The sequence below is a fragment of the Microcebus murinus genome, chromosome 4, assembly GCF_040939455.1.
Source record: "Microcebus murinus isolate Inina chromosome 4, M.murinus_Inina_mat1.0, whole genome shotgun sequence".
Taxonomy (NCBI): Eukaryota; Metazoa; Chordata; class Mammalia; order Primates; family Cheirogaleidae; genus Microcebus; species Microcebus murinus.
In genome coordinates this window covers 67,861,735-67,880,422 of record NC_134107.1, presented here as the reverse complement: position 1 = coordinate 67,880,422, position 18,688 = coordinate 67,861,735, and the positions used below count along the sequence as shown (strand labels likewise).

Sequence of the window (18,688 nt, the reverse complement as noted above, 5' to 3'; positions counted from 1 at the left end):
GGTTACAAAATCAATGTATATAAATCAATATCATTTCTGTATACTAACAACAGTCAAACTGAGGGTCAAATCAATAACACAATACTATTTAAAGTAGCTACAAAGAAAATAAAATACCTAGGAATATACCTAACCAAGGAGGTGAAAGATCTAATCCTATTTTTGAATATTCATTTTGCTAATGCCCTAGCTTCATAATGTTTTCAAACAATATTTCACTAATCATGAAAGCTTGAGAACAAAAGACACAACTATAAAAAATAACTTTGTACAATGGTTAGAGTTTTCTTTAACTTAGCAAGATCACTAAAATTATTCCTATCATGATTAACAAAAATTATTTCTTTTATAATTAGATTTATAATTTAAATTATAATTAAATTTATAATTCAAAAATTCCAAATTCAACAGGAAGCAGAAGCAAATACCTGTCATTATGGATAGTATATATATCTTAACAGGGAAGTTTTCAAACAAAATACTATGAAATATGAATAAAAAGAGGGATAATCTATATCCTTTTGCTTTAGAGATGAAATAATTATTAGAAGTTATGATTATGCAGAGTAAAAAATATGTGAGAGCAACATATAGCTGCTGCTTTATCTTTTTCAGAAATTTAGACAAAAGCAAATTGAGATGAAACATGGTTATTAGACTATCATATTTGATATGTGAATAAGCAAAAACTCCAAATATTTCAAAAGCAAACTGATTTATCTAAAGTAGATTTATGTTTGTGAGAATAAAATTACTTAATTTGTCTGTTTGGTTTTTTTTTTTATCAAGGATATTATATGTAATCTTTGGTGTGTAACTATTAATAATTCCAAGATTTACTCCAGATAAGAGAGCTAAAAGAGAGTTTTACAAAGTATACATCCTAGATCTTGGCAGTTAAACCCAGGACCTTATGTTACAGCCACAAACAAAGCCCCTTGCTTTGCAACAGGGGTGGCTTTAGAGACATTTAGAATGTTTAATTATGCTCCTTGCAGACAAACTTGGGAGGGTGTAGAAAAAGCACAATGTGACATAAACACCTTAAGCTTACAAATAGAAGTTACTAGATTCACCGAGTCTCTCCTGGGTACAGAAACATTCAGTGCCTTCACATTATCCAAGTTTAAAGTTTGAATCCTTAGTTTGGCATCCACATTCATTCCCAATCTGCCTTAGTCTTCTGGCTTACCTTGATGCCAATCCTGCATACCATTCAAACTGGGATATTCCGTATTCTTCAAACACATCTTGCTTATGCTCCCCTCTAGCCCTGGCTTCATGCTATCTCCTGAAATACCCTTTACTTTACTTTCCACTATCCTAGTTTCTACCCATTTGTCAAGATCTAGCTCAGATTCTACCATCTACATGACTTAATCTTTTTTCTTTAGCACAGAGATCTCTCATTATCCACAACATTCATTGGGTGCTTAACATTTGTGACCTTGTCTTGTTGACTTACTACTTTATGTGTGACTATTTGCTTTCCAAAGGTCATAACTTTCTAGAGAGAAAGGAAGTAAGTTAGCATTTACCAAGTACTTACTGTGTGATTTCAGTATTTTATATGTTTTTCAATTCATCTTCACAAGGCCAGAAAATAGATATTATTACTTAAAATTTACAGCTGAATAAACTGAGACATCAAAAACTCCACCAAGGTTACTCAAATATTTATTGATAGGACTATGATTCAAGCCTAGATCTATGTAGCTCCAATGTCCATAGTCTTTCCCAATATTACAGTAGACCATACTATACCCATCTAATAGAGTTGTTTTATCTCACATAGTAGCAACCACAGTATATTTAGTTTATACCCAATATCTCTGTGGTGACTATTTTCCTGAAGTCAGCCTACCCTCTGTTGCATATTTAATGTCTGGAGCATATATCCTCTCTTGTGATGCCAGATTTCTTAAGTGTTATTTTAACATCAGGCTATTTAACAATAGCAGTTCAAAAAACTCCATTAGCTTTGTGTATTTACATGACATCCAATAATCTATTTGATTGATTATTTGACTAATTGATCAAATTAATCATTTGAATATGAGGCAGACATTGTACTTCAGTCTTATAAGGCGCTAGCTCATTTAGATATCAGACTTTAGTCATAATCAACCAGTAGTTTTGAAGCCTTCTGTAGCTGACCTCCAAGTGACCACCTTTACTATGCCCCCCTCTTCAGTCATACTAATACATGTCTTCCCATTTTGATTTTTAAAAATCTCTTTGATCTCCTACCATTTTCTCCTTTCTTAAATAACATTACTCACATGAACACAGTTGTATTTATAGAGAAATGAAAAAAAGAAGGTTCAAGGAAACTAGCTGGCTCTTCATGTATGACTTCCAACAACTAGCATCCCCCAATTGAGTTCTCATGGTACTGGGTCTGGGCCTTAGATCTACATTCTCTGAAACTCAGTTTTTGTCAGTGTATCCAGGGGTAATCAAGCTTATATGCTGTAATACAAAGTTATTAATTTACAATGGAAAATATTGCATAACTGCTCAAGATACTACTCCCCATAGGAAAAGCACTATGGGAAATCACATTTTAATGAGCAGGTGGCTTGGTGAGCCTGTAGTCTCAGAGAGGGAAATGAGCCACCCAAATGACATTAATGGCTACTGTCATTGAGCTAAGATGGCCAGATGAACCCATCTCATGTGTTACGTCAATAAACCAGGACAGCACATTCATGTCAGTGACCTGGAGCTGGAGCTGGAGAGCACCCCTGCCTCATAATGCTGGAGAGACATTGCCAGGTTCTTTCTCTTGCCACCCTCCTTTCTTCTCCCAATTTATTCAGCTGGATGAAGTCTATTCCTAAAGTGTAACTTCCACATTCAAATATGCCTTGATTAGTTCCCCAGGCCCTTTCTTCTTGCTTTGAGCCAATGTCAGGGTAAATAATATATATCCTTGACATTGTTGAGAGGCTAACATTTTTGTACTTTACCCTTTTATTTAGAGTGTAGCCTTTCAGGGTCCTAATTTTGCTCAGGGTCTCTGATCTGATTCTACCTCTGGGCCCACACAATCCTATTCTCTATGCAGCTATAAAATATATACACTGAAACACTAGCTTTTTGCCCTTCAGTCAGCTTCTATTCTCGGCACTTGCTTTCTCCCGAGCTTGCATTTCTGCTTCACTTTCAGCTTCTGAGGATTTCTCTTACTTGCAAGCTGAGCCGTGCATTTAAGAGTATTTTATAAGTATTCAGAGTTTTGAGCTGCTTTGTAATGAGAGGGGTTTTCAGAACATCTAATCTGCCAAATGACTGGAAATGCAATCAGATGTATATCTTTCTTTAATACTTCTCAGTTTTCTAGATGCCTTTAGCTCTTTGTCTCATCTGAGTTTTACCACTTTCCCATGAGGCAAACATTATTCCCTCCATTACCTAAGTGAGGAACCTGAGCTACAGAGGGCATGCCTGGGTGCCCACAGACCCCTGGAGAGGTGGAACCAGAATTCAATGTCATTTCTCCTCACTTACTTTTTTCTTTATGCATGAAACATATTTTTTGTTTCTTATATATTCAGTCTGTACTGTTCCCAAAATTACAAAAACAAAAAGGGACTTTAAGGTCCTTTATCCTTAAGGACTATACAGATTCACAGTATAAATGGGTGGGTAAACAAAGTAATTTCAGAACAGTAAAGGCAATGATAGTGGTATGCTCAGTGCAAGACCAATGTGGTTTCAAAAAAGAAGTTGTCAGTTCTTCCGGAGGTGAGGGTGAAGGGGGCAAAAGAGAGGAGGAGGCACCTCGCCTTGGTCTTGAAGGCCAAGTAGAAGTTCATTAGATAGAGGAGAATAGCAGGAGAAGGTACTCTTCCAGCCAAAGAGAACATCCAGGGTAAAGACAGCGAGGGACAACCTGGGATGAGAAGCTGTGGTTGGCAGCTCTGTGTGACTGAAATGTTGGGTATGAGGGAGCACAATGAAGTTTAGGTATTGGAGGACTAGATGAAGGTCAAATGATGGGGAGCTTTGAGGTTTAGGCCTTATCCTGAAGACATATAGATCCTTAGAAGACTTTTGAGCAAGAAAGTAACATGGTCAGATAAGAATTTTTAGAAAAATGCCTGAAAACATTTTTATACCTTAATTCCGACTACTCGACATAGCCGCTCACCAGGGATGTTTTAGGAGTTGACTGAAGTGAATTCACAGATCCCAGAGGCTCAAAATTCAAAGGACAGCCCACTAATGGTCATAAGAAAGCCTTCAAGTTTAAGTAGTCACTTTCCTTTTTGAATTCTGAATCCTTTTAAGCCACCTGGCATAAAGAGAGAAACACCCTACTCATAACACCCTACTCCCTTCTCCCAAAAACATCCCACTGGCTTAGAGCATCCTCTGAGTCTCCAGCTAAACAAGATTACACAGCTGGAAGCAGGTCAGGCTGGTAGCTCTCCAAATTTTCAGCATTCAAAGAAAGGTTTTATAATTATAAAGGCTTCTTACATCACATTAAGAGAAGAATAAAACTGCACAAATGAATATAGCACATTTCATCTCAGTAATGATAAAAGGGATAAAATCTTTTTAGAAAAAGGCTGGTTACTTCTTACTCGTGGCCACTTTAGCTTATTGTTTATATGTCTCTGTCATAGCACTTGTCCTGTTCCTGGGCTTTTATAAGTGTTTGTTTACCTGTGGCTCTTCCTACCCCAGGCTCTTTAATCTTTGTATTCATAGTGCCTAACATGAAGTAGCTACTCTGTAGTTGTTTGTTTATTGAAAGGTTGGATGGAACTAACCAATGGGCACACATGTGCACAGAGGGAAGTAAAAGTCATTGGAAATCAAGCAATGGGGAGGAGAGGGGTGAAAACTTACCTAATGAGTGATGGGCACACTAATAGCCCTGTAAGTGTGTTTCTAGATTAAATTAACATTTGAATCTATAGACTGAGCAAAGCAGATTATCCTCTCCAATGTGGGTGGGCCTCATCCAATACATTTAAGGCCTGAATTGAACAACAATAACAACAAAAAAAAACAGAATGAGGAAGAACTTACTTCTTCTTTCTGACCTTCTTCAAGCTGGAACATCAATTTTCTCCTGCCTTCACACTCAGACTCAGCCTGGACCCACCGCTGGCTCTCCCGGAGCCAGTAGGAATATATATATTCGTATCATCCTGTTGGTTCTATTTCTCTAGAGAACTGTAACTAGTACAGTCCTACAACCAAAAAAAAAAAAAAAACCCGAATTTTGCCAACAACCTGAATATACTTGGAAGCAGGTTTTTCCGCAGAACTTCCCAATAAAGCTTGGCTTGACTGACACTTTGACCTCAGCCTCTTGAGATCCTAGGCAGACTACCTGGTCAGGGTAACCCAGACTTCTGATCTACAGAACTGTAAGATAGCAATGGGTGTGGTTATAAGCTGCTAAATTGGTGATAATTTGTTACTCAGTAGTAGAAAACTATCACACTGACTTTTTCATCTTTTACCATTCTCCTTCCCTCATTCACTCAGTTTAGCCACATTGGCCTCCTAGTTCTTCTTTGATAACACCAGGCACCCTCAATATTAGAATCTCTGTGTTGACACTTGCCTCTGGCTAAAATGATTTCCTTAGATATCTACATGACTAGTTTCCTCACCTCTTTAGTCTTTGCTCAAATGTCACCTTCTCAATGAATCCTACCCACGACGGCCCCATGCCACGACCTATTCCTCTTACACTGCTCTGCTTTTGCTTTTTCTCCAAAATAAATATTGCCTTCTAATGTATTATATAATGAACTTATTCATTGCATCTATTGTTTATTAGTGGCCTACCCTCATTAGAATGCAAGCCCACAAGGGCAGAGGTATTTGTTTTGTTCACAAACATTCTGAGCATCTGAAATAGTTCCTGGCACAGTAGGTGCTTACAAAGTATTTGTAGAATAAAATGAATTAATTCTATATTAATTTACCTTTGAATTAATGCATCATATTGCTATGTGACGTATTGCTTACTGTGATGTGCATTTTAAACTCCTCATAAAAAGGCTAATCATAGATATTGCTTATGCATGGAAATGTTATAGCACATAACAAACTCATTATATGGTCAGTAGTATAAAAATGTATTGGATGGCTCTTTACCAGTCTTACATCATTAAGAGTAGGAAAATAGAAAAGAACCTTCAGTGACTGGAACTGTGGTATTTGGGAGATGAGGGTGCGTGATACAAAAGACATTTTGCTCAAACCTGAAGCTTACAGAACACTGTAATTTAAACTGCTGACATAGAAAATTGAACTAGATGCCTTTTAAGATATCTTGCAATTCTATAATTCCATAATTTTATGAACTATCCACAAAGTCAGTGAACTATTGGCTCAAGATTTGATCTCTCACCTTTTCATTGATGACCCTCAAATCTGCATTTCCAGTCCTGGGGACCAGATTCCTATCTTTGTCTCCACCTGCTTCAGAGCATCTCCACATGGATGTCTCACCATTACCTGGAACTGAGTATGTCAAAATCACACTTCTCCTCCTGACTCTGGATTCTACTCCCACCTCCTTTTGCCAGTTACCTAGATGCTTTCTCTCTTCCTTTTCTAATGCCTGACTCAATCCCTGGACCCACTGCATCTTCTTTCAAATGCCCTCTTTCATGTTGCCTTTTCAAACTGTCACTTCTTAGAAAACATTCTACATAGTTTTCCTGGCTCCTGTCATATCTGTGTTTCCCTCACTATCAACTCCACATATGACCATCTTCCTAAAATGGATTTAAATATTTTTGATGCCTCAGACTCTTCCAATGAGTCCCTACTGCCTACAGAATAAATTTTAATTAACACTCAAACAACAAACCCACAGGCTTGCATATAAAAAAGATTTTTCATTATCTGGCCATTCGATCTTGTCCCTTATCCCCCCAAATCCCTCCCTCCTTTTGGATACATTTATCCCACTGAGTACTGTCATGGTGCTCAATACAAGAACAAATATTTTAAACAAAAGAAAAGTAGAAGTCCAACTAGTTTAAGAGAATGTTTTAGAATCAAGGAATGATTTTGCATGGTATTTCGGTAAGTGTTAAGTAAGGAACTCAGACATCTGTCCTGATATCAGCCGCTTTCTTGATTTGCAAACGTATTTTACTTCAGGAAACCATTTTCATAGCTAGTGAATTGCTGATATCATATATCCTAATGAAAGTAAAAGCAGCCTAAATCTTGAATGGGTCACCCTGTGAGCTGTGTTCTCCATTTTCTGCAGGGAGCCCCGCAAGGTGGTCCTGCACAAAGGCTCCACTGGCCTGGGCTTCAACATTGTGGGCGGGGAAGATGGAGAAGGTATATTTGTATCCTTCATTCTGGCCGGTGGACCAGCAGACCTGAGTGGGGAGCTCCAGAGAGGAGACCAGATCCTATCGGTGAGTATTTCTCTTTAGTCTTCATTCCCTCCATGTCTGACACCATCTGTGAAAAAATCACTTTCAATTATGACACCAAAAGCACCTTAATTAAAAAGGAAAAATGGATAGCGGCATTATGGTTTCAAGTGCATGTCGCAGTTTCAATGATGTGCAGGTGCTTGATCTTTGTTACATTTGCTTCACTCAGATAAAGGTGGAGGTGCTAGTGTTTTCTAAGATTTTAGATTTTTTGAGACACATTTGCATCTAAGAGAACATTGAGAAGTATACCTTTTAAAAATGATATATTACTTACTTTATTAAAAATCAGGTTTGTCCTCCAAACTCATGACCATACTCTAAAAACAACACCATTATAATATACATAGTTTAGTGCATATAACTATGTAAGAAAATGCATAAGATAATGCTATACACAGTTTGCTAATGGTGATAAGTGATAGCAGCATTACCATTTACCTCAATTTAAGAATTATCAGCAACAATTTATTAGGCACCTATTATTTATCAAGCATTTTATAAAAGTAATTTTAAGATCATTTTATTGAGTTATGATTGACATACAAAAAGCTGTGCATGTTTGATGTATGCAACTTAATGAGTTTGGAGATATGTATGCACTCATGAAATGATCACCACAATCTATGCTGTAAACATATCCATTATCTCCAAAAGTTTCTTCTGGAACTCTTTATTTATTGTTTTGTGTGTATGTGATAAGAGCACTTACATAAGAGCCACCCTTTCAGCAAATTTTTAAGTATACAAGATTGGTTACTAGAGGCACTACACTGTACAGTAGATCTCTAGGACTTATTCATCTTGCATAGGTAGAAAAGTAATTTTTAATTTTCACAATCACCCTGAATGGTCTTACCCATGTTCAGATGAAGAGAATAAAACTTAGAGAGATTAAGTAACTTATCAAAGGTTACCCAACTAGAGAGAGTTAGAGCTGGGATTTAAACTTTCAGTTTTAATATCCATCACACCTATTCTGTCCCTTCCCTACCTCCATTCTTTCTTCCCTCCCTCCTTCCCTTTCTTCTTTCCTTCTGCTTTTCCTTCCCTCTTCCTTTCTTTCCCTATTTCCTTTTATTTGTTTAAATATGTATTGACTGTTTCTTTCCACTACATCAAGCTACTTCCCTGGTATGATAGATAATTGAATCCAAGTGAGTGTTTTTCTGCCCATAGTGGATTTTTGGTAATAATGCAAATAATAATTGAGAATTACATAAGGAGCCAATTCTTATGGCTGAAATTATGGTGTATAACTCAATGAGGCATTTAATGTATGGTTTTCATTGTGTGCTTAGAAAAATTTGTTCTCGTTTTATAGCTATGATTTATAGATAGAATTTTCCAAGTGACTTTATATTTGTTAGTCATCATTCCAACTCCTTAAACAAATGGGCAAATTTCTCTCTCTCTCAATCTCTCTCTCTCTCTCTCTCTCTCTCTCTCTCTCACACACACACACACACACACACACACACACTCACTCACTCACACACAATTGACTTAGGTCGCAAACAGTCAGTTGACCTGAGTGAAGTGTCCAGCAGTCTGCCTGATGACCGTGATATCTGTGTCTCTGTAGTTCTCTCACACATGCAGGCCTCTGCCTACTCATTTTTAGCTTGCAGATCTCTGAAAGGATGTTGCATACTGGAGAAATAGGGTAAGGTTCCCTGCCAGGACCCTGTTCTGCCATCTAAGAGCTGAATGTCACCCTTTAACTACTTCCCTCACCAACTTCTTCAACACTTAAATGATATATAAAATATAATTGTCAAGTATTAAACCTTATTGCCCACATATGTTTACATGTTTGTCTTCCTATACTAAGTGATAAAGCTTCCTGAAATAAAATTCTCTATCTTACATGATTTTATATCCTCAATATTTAGTACAGTGCCTGGCACCTAGCAGTCTCTGAAAAAATGTTTATTGAATAAAAAAGTGTGTTGGATAAATGTGGTGGCCCTTTAAGAAGTCACTATAGCCTGAAAGATTGACTCTAAAATTCTATCTAAAGCATACCAACATATCTTCATCATCCTGGCTTAAAATCTGTAGACTGGGGGACCACTCTGTCATTTCATTACAGTCAGCATGCATACGGTCACAGTACATTCCCAGATACAAAGCACTGTCACGTGCATTAATTCTGGTGATCCTCAAAGACATTCTAAGTACCAGGGTACGTTATTATTACAACTCCAATTTTCCAAATCAAGAAAAGGGGATTGAGAAAGGCTACATGCTCTGTCTACAACTGGACCCACAACTAGGTCTCCTGACCGAAAGTCAATCTTCTTTCTCCCCATAGCACATTCTCTCTTCAAAATTGTGTCAACAGTCTCTATTCAACACTTGTTTTAACCACATTCAGGAACACAGAACTCTTGCTTACATGATGCTTTTGGTTCAGTCACTATTATAACTCATTTAATCTTATAGCAACATTCTGCCTTATTATGCTCATTTTAAGGCTAAAGAAACTGAGGTACAGAGATGACATTAGACTCTCTAGTTCTGTATAAATAGAAAATCCACCAAGCCATTGGCTTTATTTGTTTTAACCTCCGTACGTTCAATGATGAAAATATTGTCTGCATTTTTCACTTGAAAAAGAGGAGGAAATATTTCTCTTTTTGGCTTGCTAAAATTTATTTAACCTATGGCTAGAAAGCAGCTAGTTTCAAGACTCAGTATTAGAATTTCATTGGTTAACACTGAGAGAAAACAAGAAACGGGTTTGAGAACCTCAAACATTATATGGAAAGAAAATGGCAGAATCAAATTATTACATGGAATATGAAAAAGAAAATATTTTATATTTTACATCTACAACTTATACTGGACATACAGGGACAAGCTATACCTTTCTGGAAAACACAAAACAAAAACTCTAAATAGCAATCAAGAGCTAAATAAAAATGCAGTATGTATTGGGTTATGTAAGATTAATTTGCAAATAAGTCATTTTTAGAATAATGTAGTAAGTTCAGAAAAGGGAAATAGAATCCCCAGGGAAGGGAGCTGGGAAGGTAAGTCATTGCTCTCAATTGTTTTTCATAGATAAGAGAGTTGCTTAATAGAAAATTACCTTTCTTTTTTTTTTTTTTTTTTTTTTTTTTTTGAGACAGAGTCTCATTCTGTTGCTCAGGCTAGAGTGAGTGCCATGGTGTCAGCCTAGCTCACAGCAACCTCAAACTCCTAGGTTCAAGCAATCCTTCTCCTTCTGCCTCAGCCTCCTGAGTAGCTGGGACTACAGGCATGTGCCACCATGCCCAGCTAATTTTTTCTATATATTTTTAGTTGGCCAATTAATTTCTTTCTATTTTTAGTAGAGATGAGGTCTCACTCTTGCTCAGGCTGGTTTCAAACTCCTGACCTTGAGCAATCTGCCTGCCTCGCCTCCCAGAGTGCTAGGATTACAGGTGTGAGCCACTGTGCCCAGATGCCTTAAGAACAGATCTAATCAGTTTGTTAAAGAGTCAAATAACCATGCATATAGAAGGCCTCTTTTAGATAGTTTGGGCTGTTCCTTCCTTGGGATAGCACTTGGATTAGATCAGCATTTCCCAAAGTGTGTTTTATGGAACACTGCAACAGCCAGATTGTAATTGATTCCTACTGAAACAGGTTCCTTGGTATAGGCTTCTTCAGTCAAGAACTTCTCAAAAACATCTGTTTTTACCAATGTGCATTGGAAATCTCCTAGAGCAAATAAAGTATATGGTTTTCCCAAATATATTTGACCACCAAATCCTTACATAAGGAGTACCTCACAGGACAACAGTAGGGAGAAATGCTTGAGAAGATATTTTTATAGTTCCCATAATTGTTTCCTACATTCTTGCCTGTACAGAAAAGAGAACTGGCCTTTTACTATGTTTTAAGGTTTCTGAGCGCCATCTAGTGTTCATTCTTTGTCTAAACATATGACGTGGCAGCTTGAAGATGGAGGGTCCTGAAGCTCCATTGCAGAGATTGAGAGTTAAAGAAATCACCTTAGGCTACATTCCATATCCATATTGTGAGTGATCTTTTCTCTTTAATTTCTCCTTTATGTATTCTATTTCTCGGGGATTTGTTGTAGAAAGAAATCCAATAATTGAACTGTCTTCTGGAAGTATTCATGGAGGAGAATTCAGGGCAGTCAGCCTGCAATCACATTAACGAGTGCAGTAGCCTCCTCGGGCATTCTTTCTGCATCAGGAAAGACAGAAATGCTTCTGTTATTGTTTGTTTCAATGTTTTGTTGGAGAAAAAAATGTGGAACAGGGCACATAGATGCAATACCCCTAGAAAGAGATTCTTTCCTGTCTCTCCAAGCACTTTTAGTTTTTTTCATTCCTCAGGCATCTAAAAAAGATCATCCCAGCTGACTTAACTCTAAAGCTCACTCTTGATCAAGTGTATAACTAACTGTGTTCCAAGATACATGATTGGGAATGTGTGTTGCCAGAAATGAAATGCTGCAGCTGTTGAGGGGAAGGTACAACAGGTAACTGAATTTTCAAATTAAAATGTAAATTGCATTGTTGATTTAGAAAGAGTGAAAATGAGTCACAGCTCACATGGGTGTTTCAATAATTCTCAGATTACCTTGCTACCTTCATGTTTAGAACAATGCAGACGGGGAAGACTTTACTTGTCAGGCCCTTATGGTCAGGTTATTCAAATGGAATGTGAGCACTGTGTACTCTACTCGCCACCTTGGGGTACTGACAAGGTCACCTTATATTGTTACCTCAAATAGCAACTCAGTCTCTTCTGGTGTTATGACTGAAATACATCACTTCTCCCCAGCCCCTCCTAAGAAATGACCCAAACTATTTATTGGCTTTTCTAAGTGGTCCTCTTAAGAGCCTACAAACCTCATTCCTTCCAGTCATCATGCCCTTCCTTTCTGACTCCAGCTCCTAGTCCCATGAATAAACCTTGCTTTCATAGTTTTCAGTACTGAGGATTTCTGCTTAAGAGACTGTCTCTCAGTGTGCATGAAATAAGCACTCCCCTAGATATCAGAGAGGGTCTGAAGCCTGTGCAAAGGTAGTGACAAGGGTCATCTCCCCCAATTCTGTGCGACATTTTTACCTCACCTCCAAAAGCACAACACCTTAAACCAGAAATCTTATAAACTCTCTCACCTAAACAGCACCTTAGGCTTCTCTTCTCTTCTTGAAACTTGGAGTTGCCCAAACTCTAGCAAAACTCCAACTCTCCTCTCAGGAGCAAATATCAATCAGGTTTTAGAAATTTTGAGGTCCTCTATCAGCCAAGGAACCCTGTTAAACAATGTTGAAGTGAAATCTAACCAAGTGGAATTGATGCTGTTTGCTGGTTTTGAAAAGGTAAAGACTTGTTTCCTTAACTCAGACCAGTTAAATCCAGGTTTCTGGTGTAGAAACCATGTAGAGCTCTCTCCCCAAACCAGTATGCTTGTTCCAGACATCTGCTTTCTCTGCTAAACCCACTGTCTCTAGACCCACTGACTCTTTAGTCTCTGCCTTTCACCTCTCTTGTTTAAGCATAGCCCACCTGGACTTTTCCCTGTCTTGCTGGATCTGTCTTCCTGCCAACTCAGAGCCCATAGCTCCCCTGATCACAGGACCCCTCAAATAAAAACAAGATGTGGCCCTTGAAAAGGCTCAAGGGAGATACTCTCCCTCAGCCTTGGCTTCAGAGCCCCGCCACCCAGGCTGACTCCTGGCCCACCAGCCACAGGGTAGGGATCCAGCAGGGCCCAAGGAGTCTTTCATTCCTGTTGACAGCCCAGTGCATACAAATGTCCCCTGACACATACAAACCCCCAGCCTTTGGAATGAGCAAGCTTTTCAAACAGCATGTCTGATCATGTCCTCTTTCCCATTTCCTTAAAACCTTCCAATGGCTTTCTGCTGTTCTTCAAGTCCAAAAGTTATAACATGGCCTACAAGGTTATGCAGGGTCTGGCCCCTGCTGGCCCAGATGGCCTCATCTACACTACTTTCTTTACTCTCACTGGCACTTCAGCCACCCTGGCTTTTTCTTTACCTCTGGTCAGGGATGCTGTTCAAAATATTTAACCACTTGGCACAAGTCTGGCACCAGTCCATACAATGGTTGGCCATGGTGCTACAGCTGCATGATTGTGGGGAGGTGGGGACTTCTAGTCAGCCAGAGTTGTGGGTCACTTGGGAGGGTCAGGACAGCAGTTATTTACTAGAAAAACACATAGAAGAGTTTTACTGTTGTAACAAAAGGACCAGCCATGTCGATGAGCGGGGACTGAGCAGCAGCCTGGGTCTTGGGGTGCTGAGCTCCCTCCTGCAGCCTGTGCATGTACTGAATTTCCACTGAAAAGGAACTCGGAGTGAACAGGGGCCTTCTATTATCTTAAGGGACTAAAGAACTTGTGAATTGCCCCATGTTTCACTTAGAAAGCATCTCCCATTATCTGATATAGAATCTGGCTGTGTAATAAATGTTAAATGAAAAAACTCAATAAACTTTACAAGCGCTCAGTAAACTTTATAGGAAAACAAAATTAATGTTGTTACTTTCTGATTATATTCCTCAAGTCCTGTTTATTCTTTGTGTCATTAACAGGCTATATATCACAACTTAGAGAGATGCAACAAAAATAGTACTTTGGGAAACAACCACTTAAAGTCAGACTTGTAATAGATAACTCACAGGATGACTACTCAAGGATTCAAGTGTAAGCAGCCTTAAAAATCTGAAATTCAGTTCACTGATACCAGGGCCAGCTGTTCTTAAAGTGGTATTTTTAAAGCTGAGTTCTATATAATATCAGATCTGTGACATGCTCCATAAAAAAAAAAGGTTCACAATCCAATAAAGGATCTTAGAGGACCTGCAACAAATAAAGAAATACTATTAAAGTATTTTCAACCTTATTTAGCCTAAGAACTGGTTTTTTCCCCTGGAATATGAATTACTATAAAATGAAACATAGTTTTTGAAAATTCTGCCTTAAAGTCATCTCCAGAAAAACCATACAGGTGTTTTATTTGGAGGAAGTAACATTTGTAACATTTTCACCCTAAAATCATGTTTGCAGAGCTCAGGGACATGCACTAAGTGCTCAAACCTACTAGGCACTGAGGACATAACATGAAAAAAAAATAGTTTATGTACTCAGTGACATACCGCCTCATGAAGAGATACAGATACGTGAATAGGTTATTTCCAATATAACATGGAAATGCTAATGGTAAGTTCCAGGGACCACATGGGTGTAAAGGCAAAGCTTTCGTTAGCCCAGCCTGGGAATGTGGAAAGGCTTCTGGAGGAGAAACTTCTCAAAAAAGAGGACCCCAAGGAAGCAGAAACAGTAGAGAATTAGAGATAACATGCCTAATATTTATTGAATGTCTACTTAGCACAAAGCATTGTGCTGGATACTGCATTATGATTTCATTGAATTTTCTCAACAACATTGTTAGGTTGAGAGCTCAGAGAAGTTAAATAATTTGCTCAAGATCTCACAGATATTTACCAATGATAGTGATCCACTATTGCCTCCGATTTCAAATCTGTGCTCTTTCTACATTGCCAGCCTTCAGAAAGAAAATTTAATTTGGCAGTTTGCTTATGTCTGAGCCTGTCCACACTCAAAGTCTAATTAGTGGGAAAAAACATAAATGCCGAAAATGAAGCATTCATATGGGGACATATGAGCCACTACAAGAAGCCATTGTAAACATAGGCTGTAAGATTGAAGTGACTTAGACACAACATTTAAATCTTCCAACGCTTCCCTTGAGGACAAGGCTGTGTCTTATTCATCTCTGTATCCTTGTTGATTAACTTAGAATCTAGCTACTGAGCAAATGTTGAATGAATGAATGCATTACTCATCGTTGCCCACTTCTCTGAAGGCAGCTGGGAATCCTAGAGCACCTCTCAGTTGTATTCATCTGGACCCCTGGCTTGTTGACCCCTTCTGTCCTGAAGATTCAGAATATCTTAAAGCTTTGAACTTTCTGGCCAACAGAATATATTTTCCCATTAAGACTGATCCTTTCTTAATTAACTAATAGGAATTCCTATAGATCAGAAAAATGTTAAGGATATATTCTATTACACACTAAATGCTAAATGTTTGATGTTCATTTAGAATCTATTTGTGATATATTCTCTTCTTCCAAGAAGATATTTAGGTAGTTAAGAGTTCCTATATAAGCTTCAAAAGATGGATTAATACCTGGTCCTATGCCTTCTTCACAGAAACATTAAAAATGTGGTGTAATATCTGACCCACATTAAAGGAGAAACCTTTGCAAAAAAGATCTCAAGTTTTAAGGAAGGAGTGATCATCAACTGAAAGTGGACTGATTTTTAGTTCCAATTTGTTTTTACCTCTGAATAACCTATTTTACTAGCTAATCCCTAATAACCCTTACATTTGCATGATCATTTATATGTACAAAGTCCCTTACTGTGGACATTATTTCATTTGATCCTCATAGGATACCTTCAGGATAGGTAGAAAAAGGATCACTTTGCCATTTTATACAAGAAGAAACTGAGGAGTTTAGCAATTTTCTAACTCAAAGCCAGTTAGACTCCAAGCATAGGCCTCCTTCTGTCACAACCAGCTCTCTGGCCTATAATGCTAACTGCTCTAGGAATGTGCCTGCTGGGAATCTGGATAGTGAATTTACCTGCTGGGGTTCTTGACTCCCGACAACAGATATTGTCTCTGAGTAACTTAGATGAAAAAAGAATTTATTGGAGAAATAACAGACAGCTCACAGGGAATCAGGCTCAGAGGTCAGGAAGAAAATCCTGTGGAAGGGCAGTCTATTAAGGATGCTCCTCCTGAGACTGTCACCACTGGCCACTTATGGCCAGGCCACACTGCTGTGAAAAATCTCTATCTCTACATGCACCTTCCACTTTACTGCAGGAATGCTAAATTGCCAGCTGGAATATATGATTGACTTGCCCTTCTCTAGCTGCTGAGGGATGAGAAAACTGCCCCTCTCCGGCTTCTCCAGCGAGGGGAAAGGCTGTTCATCCTTCTATCTTGGATTGTTCCAAAATAAGAAGAATAGCTGGATACTGAGTGGCAAAATGATAAATGGCCTTTAGAGATCATTTGGCAGGCTATGCTTCATTATAAGGAATTTTTTAGATTTAGGATCTTATGAATCATAAGTGCTTCTTAAACAATAGTATTATTTCTGGAGAATAGCCTCCAGTGTGAGGGGCCTAGGCCTGAGAGAATGAAAGGGGAGGAGTTGAGGATAGAAAGGGTAAGAAAGATATATTTTTTTCTTTCTCTCTCTCTCTCTCTCTTTTTTTTTTTTTTTTTTTTTTTTAGAGACAGGGTCTTGTTCTTGCCCAGGCTGGGCTTAAACTCCTGAGCTCAAGCAATCCTCCTGCCTCAGCCTCCCAGAGTCTAGGATTAGAGGCATGAGCCACTGCCCTTTGTGTATTTTTTTTTTTTTTGAGACAGAGCCTCACTCTGTCACCCAGGCTAGACTGCTGTGGCATCAGCCTAGCTCACAACCTGAAACTCCTGGGTTCAAGAGTCTTCTTGCCTCAGCCTCCTGAGTAGCTGGGACTACAAGCGTGCACTACCACACTCAGCTAATTTTTTCTATTTTTAGTAGAGATGGGGTCTCACTCTTGCTCAGGCTGGTCTTGAACTCCTGAGCTCAAGTGACAAGAGAGATATATTTTGTGCTTTCTACCTGGCAAAAATTCACATAGTTTGATTATTATTGTACAGATCAAAATTCTGAGACTCAGAAAGGTTAAATAACTTGGTTAAGACTGAACAGTTAGTAAAATAACTGGACTCCAGGTCTGCCCCAACTTCAAAGTCAGTATTATTTTCATCTTTTACACCAACTTCATAGATTTTATCAACTTTGACCATGTAACTTCTCTGCTTAAAATCTCTCCAAAGTTCCTGATGCCCTTTCATCCAAATTCCCTCTTTTAATGACAGTGAATACAGATATCTTCTTTGAGTTTTACTATAGAGGGAATGGAATAGGATGATAAGTAGAGAGTAGAGTTTGTTTTTCTAACAGTATTTATATGTTTATGGAAATGATCCAGCAGAGAAAGAGAAATTGGGAGTTTACTTATCAATTCACATAAATATGTGTGTATTAGGTGAAAGAAGAAGAGAACACTTTATGTGTATGACTACAATTCTTATTTGTTAATTTTTTGATTTATTGACTATCTCCTATCGATGTGTTTTGTTTATTGCTGTGTTCTCAGAGCCTGATACCATGTAGGTGTTCAATAATGAAAGCATGACTGCCAAATACTATGCTAGACTCTATAGGGAATAGAGAAGTAAACATTGACATTGATCCTATCTTCATGTGCTGACAGCCTAGTAGACAGATAAGACATGAACATGGTTATAATGCATGGCACAGCACATATGGTAAAAAGGAATAACCACTTTGTTTTACTCTTCTCATACTAATATTTTATTATTTAAAATCAATAATACACAAATAAAGAAGAAAGAATTAAGAGGAATGAACAAAGCCTATAAGAAATATGAGATTATGTAAAACATCCAAATATAATAATCATAGACATCCCTGAGGGTGAAGAAGAAAATGAACAAGGGCTGGAAAACTTTCTGGTCTTGCTAGAGATGTAGACATCCAGGTATAGGAAGTTCAATGAACACCTGGGAGATTCATTGCAAAGAGGCAATCATGAGAACATGTAGTCATCAGACTGGCCAAAATCAACATGAAGAAGGAAATTCTGTGAGCCATGAGGCAAAAACATCAATTAACTTACAAAGGAAAAGCCATCAGGCTAAGTACAGACTTCTCAACAAAGACCTCACAAGCCAGAGGGATCGGGGCGCCATCTTCTTAAACATAACTACCAGCCTAGAATTTTGTATCCTGCAAAATTAAGTTTCACATATGATGGAGAAATAAAGACCTTTCCAGAAAAACAAACACAGGAAATTTGTCAACACCAGACCTGCCCTGTAGGAAATATTCATTATTGCATTATACATGGATCAGCACAATAAACATCAATCACTGTAAAACAATCCAAAAGCTAAAGTTCAGAGCTTGTATAAAATAATAGCATAAGAGGTAAAACAAAGCAATAAAGTACTACCCAACAGGATGAGCAGAACGGCATCCCACATTTCAATTCTATTAATCAATATGAATGATCTGCATGCCTCATTCAAGAGACAAAGCCTGGCTGAGAGGATGAACACATGCAACCCAAGTATCTACTGT

At 38.1% G+C, this 18,688-nt stretch overlaps 1 protein-coding gene across 20 annotated transcripts in view; it reads left to right on the top strand.

The window, feature by feature from the left end:
- The window catches only part of DLG2 (discs large MAGUK scaffold protein 2), a 1,870,454-nt gene that overhangs the window by 1,518,250 nt on the left and 333,516 nt on the right, over positions 1-18,688 (top strand). For all 20 annotated transcript variants that reach the window (XM_076002367.1, XM_076002386.1, XM_076002368.1 and 17 more), the window contains one exon: positions 7,259-7,415. In XM_076002367.1, the coding sequence (XP_075858482.1) occupies positions 7,259-7,415 (157 nt within the window). The remainder of the gene's footprint in view (positions 1-7,258; positions 7,416-18,688) is intronic.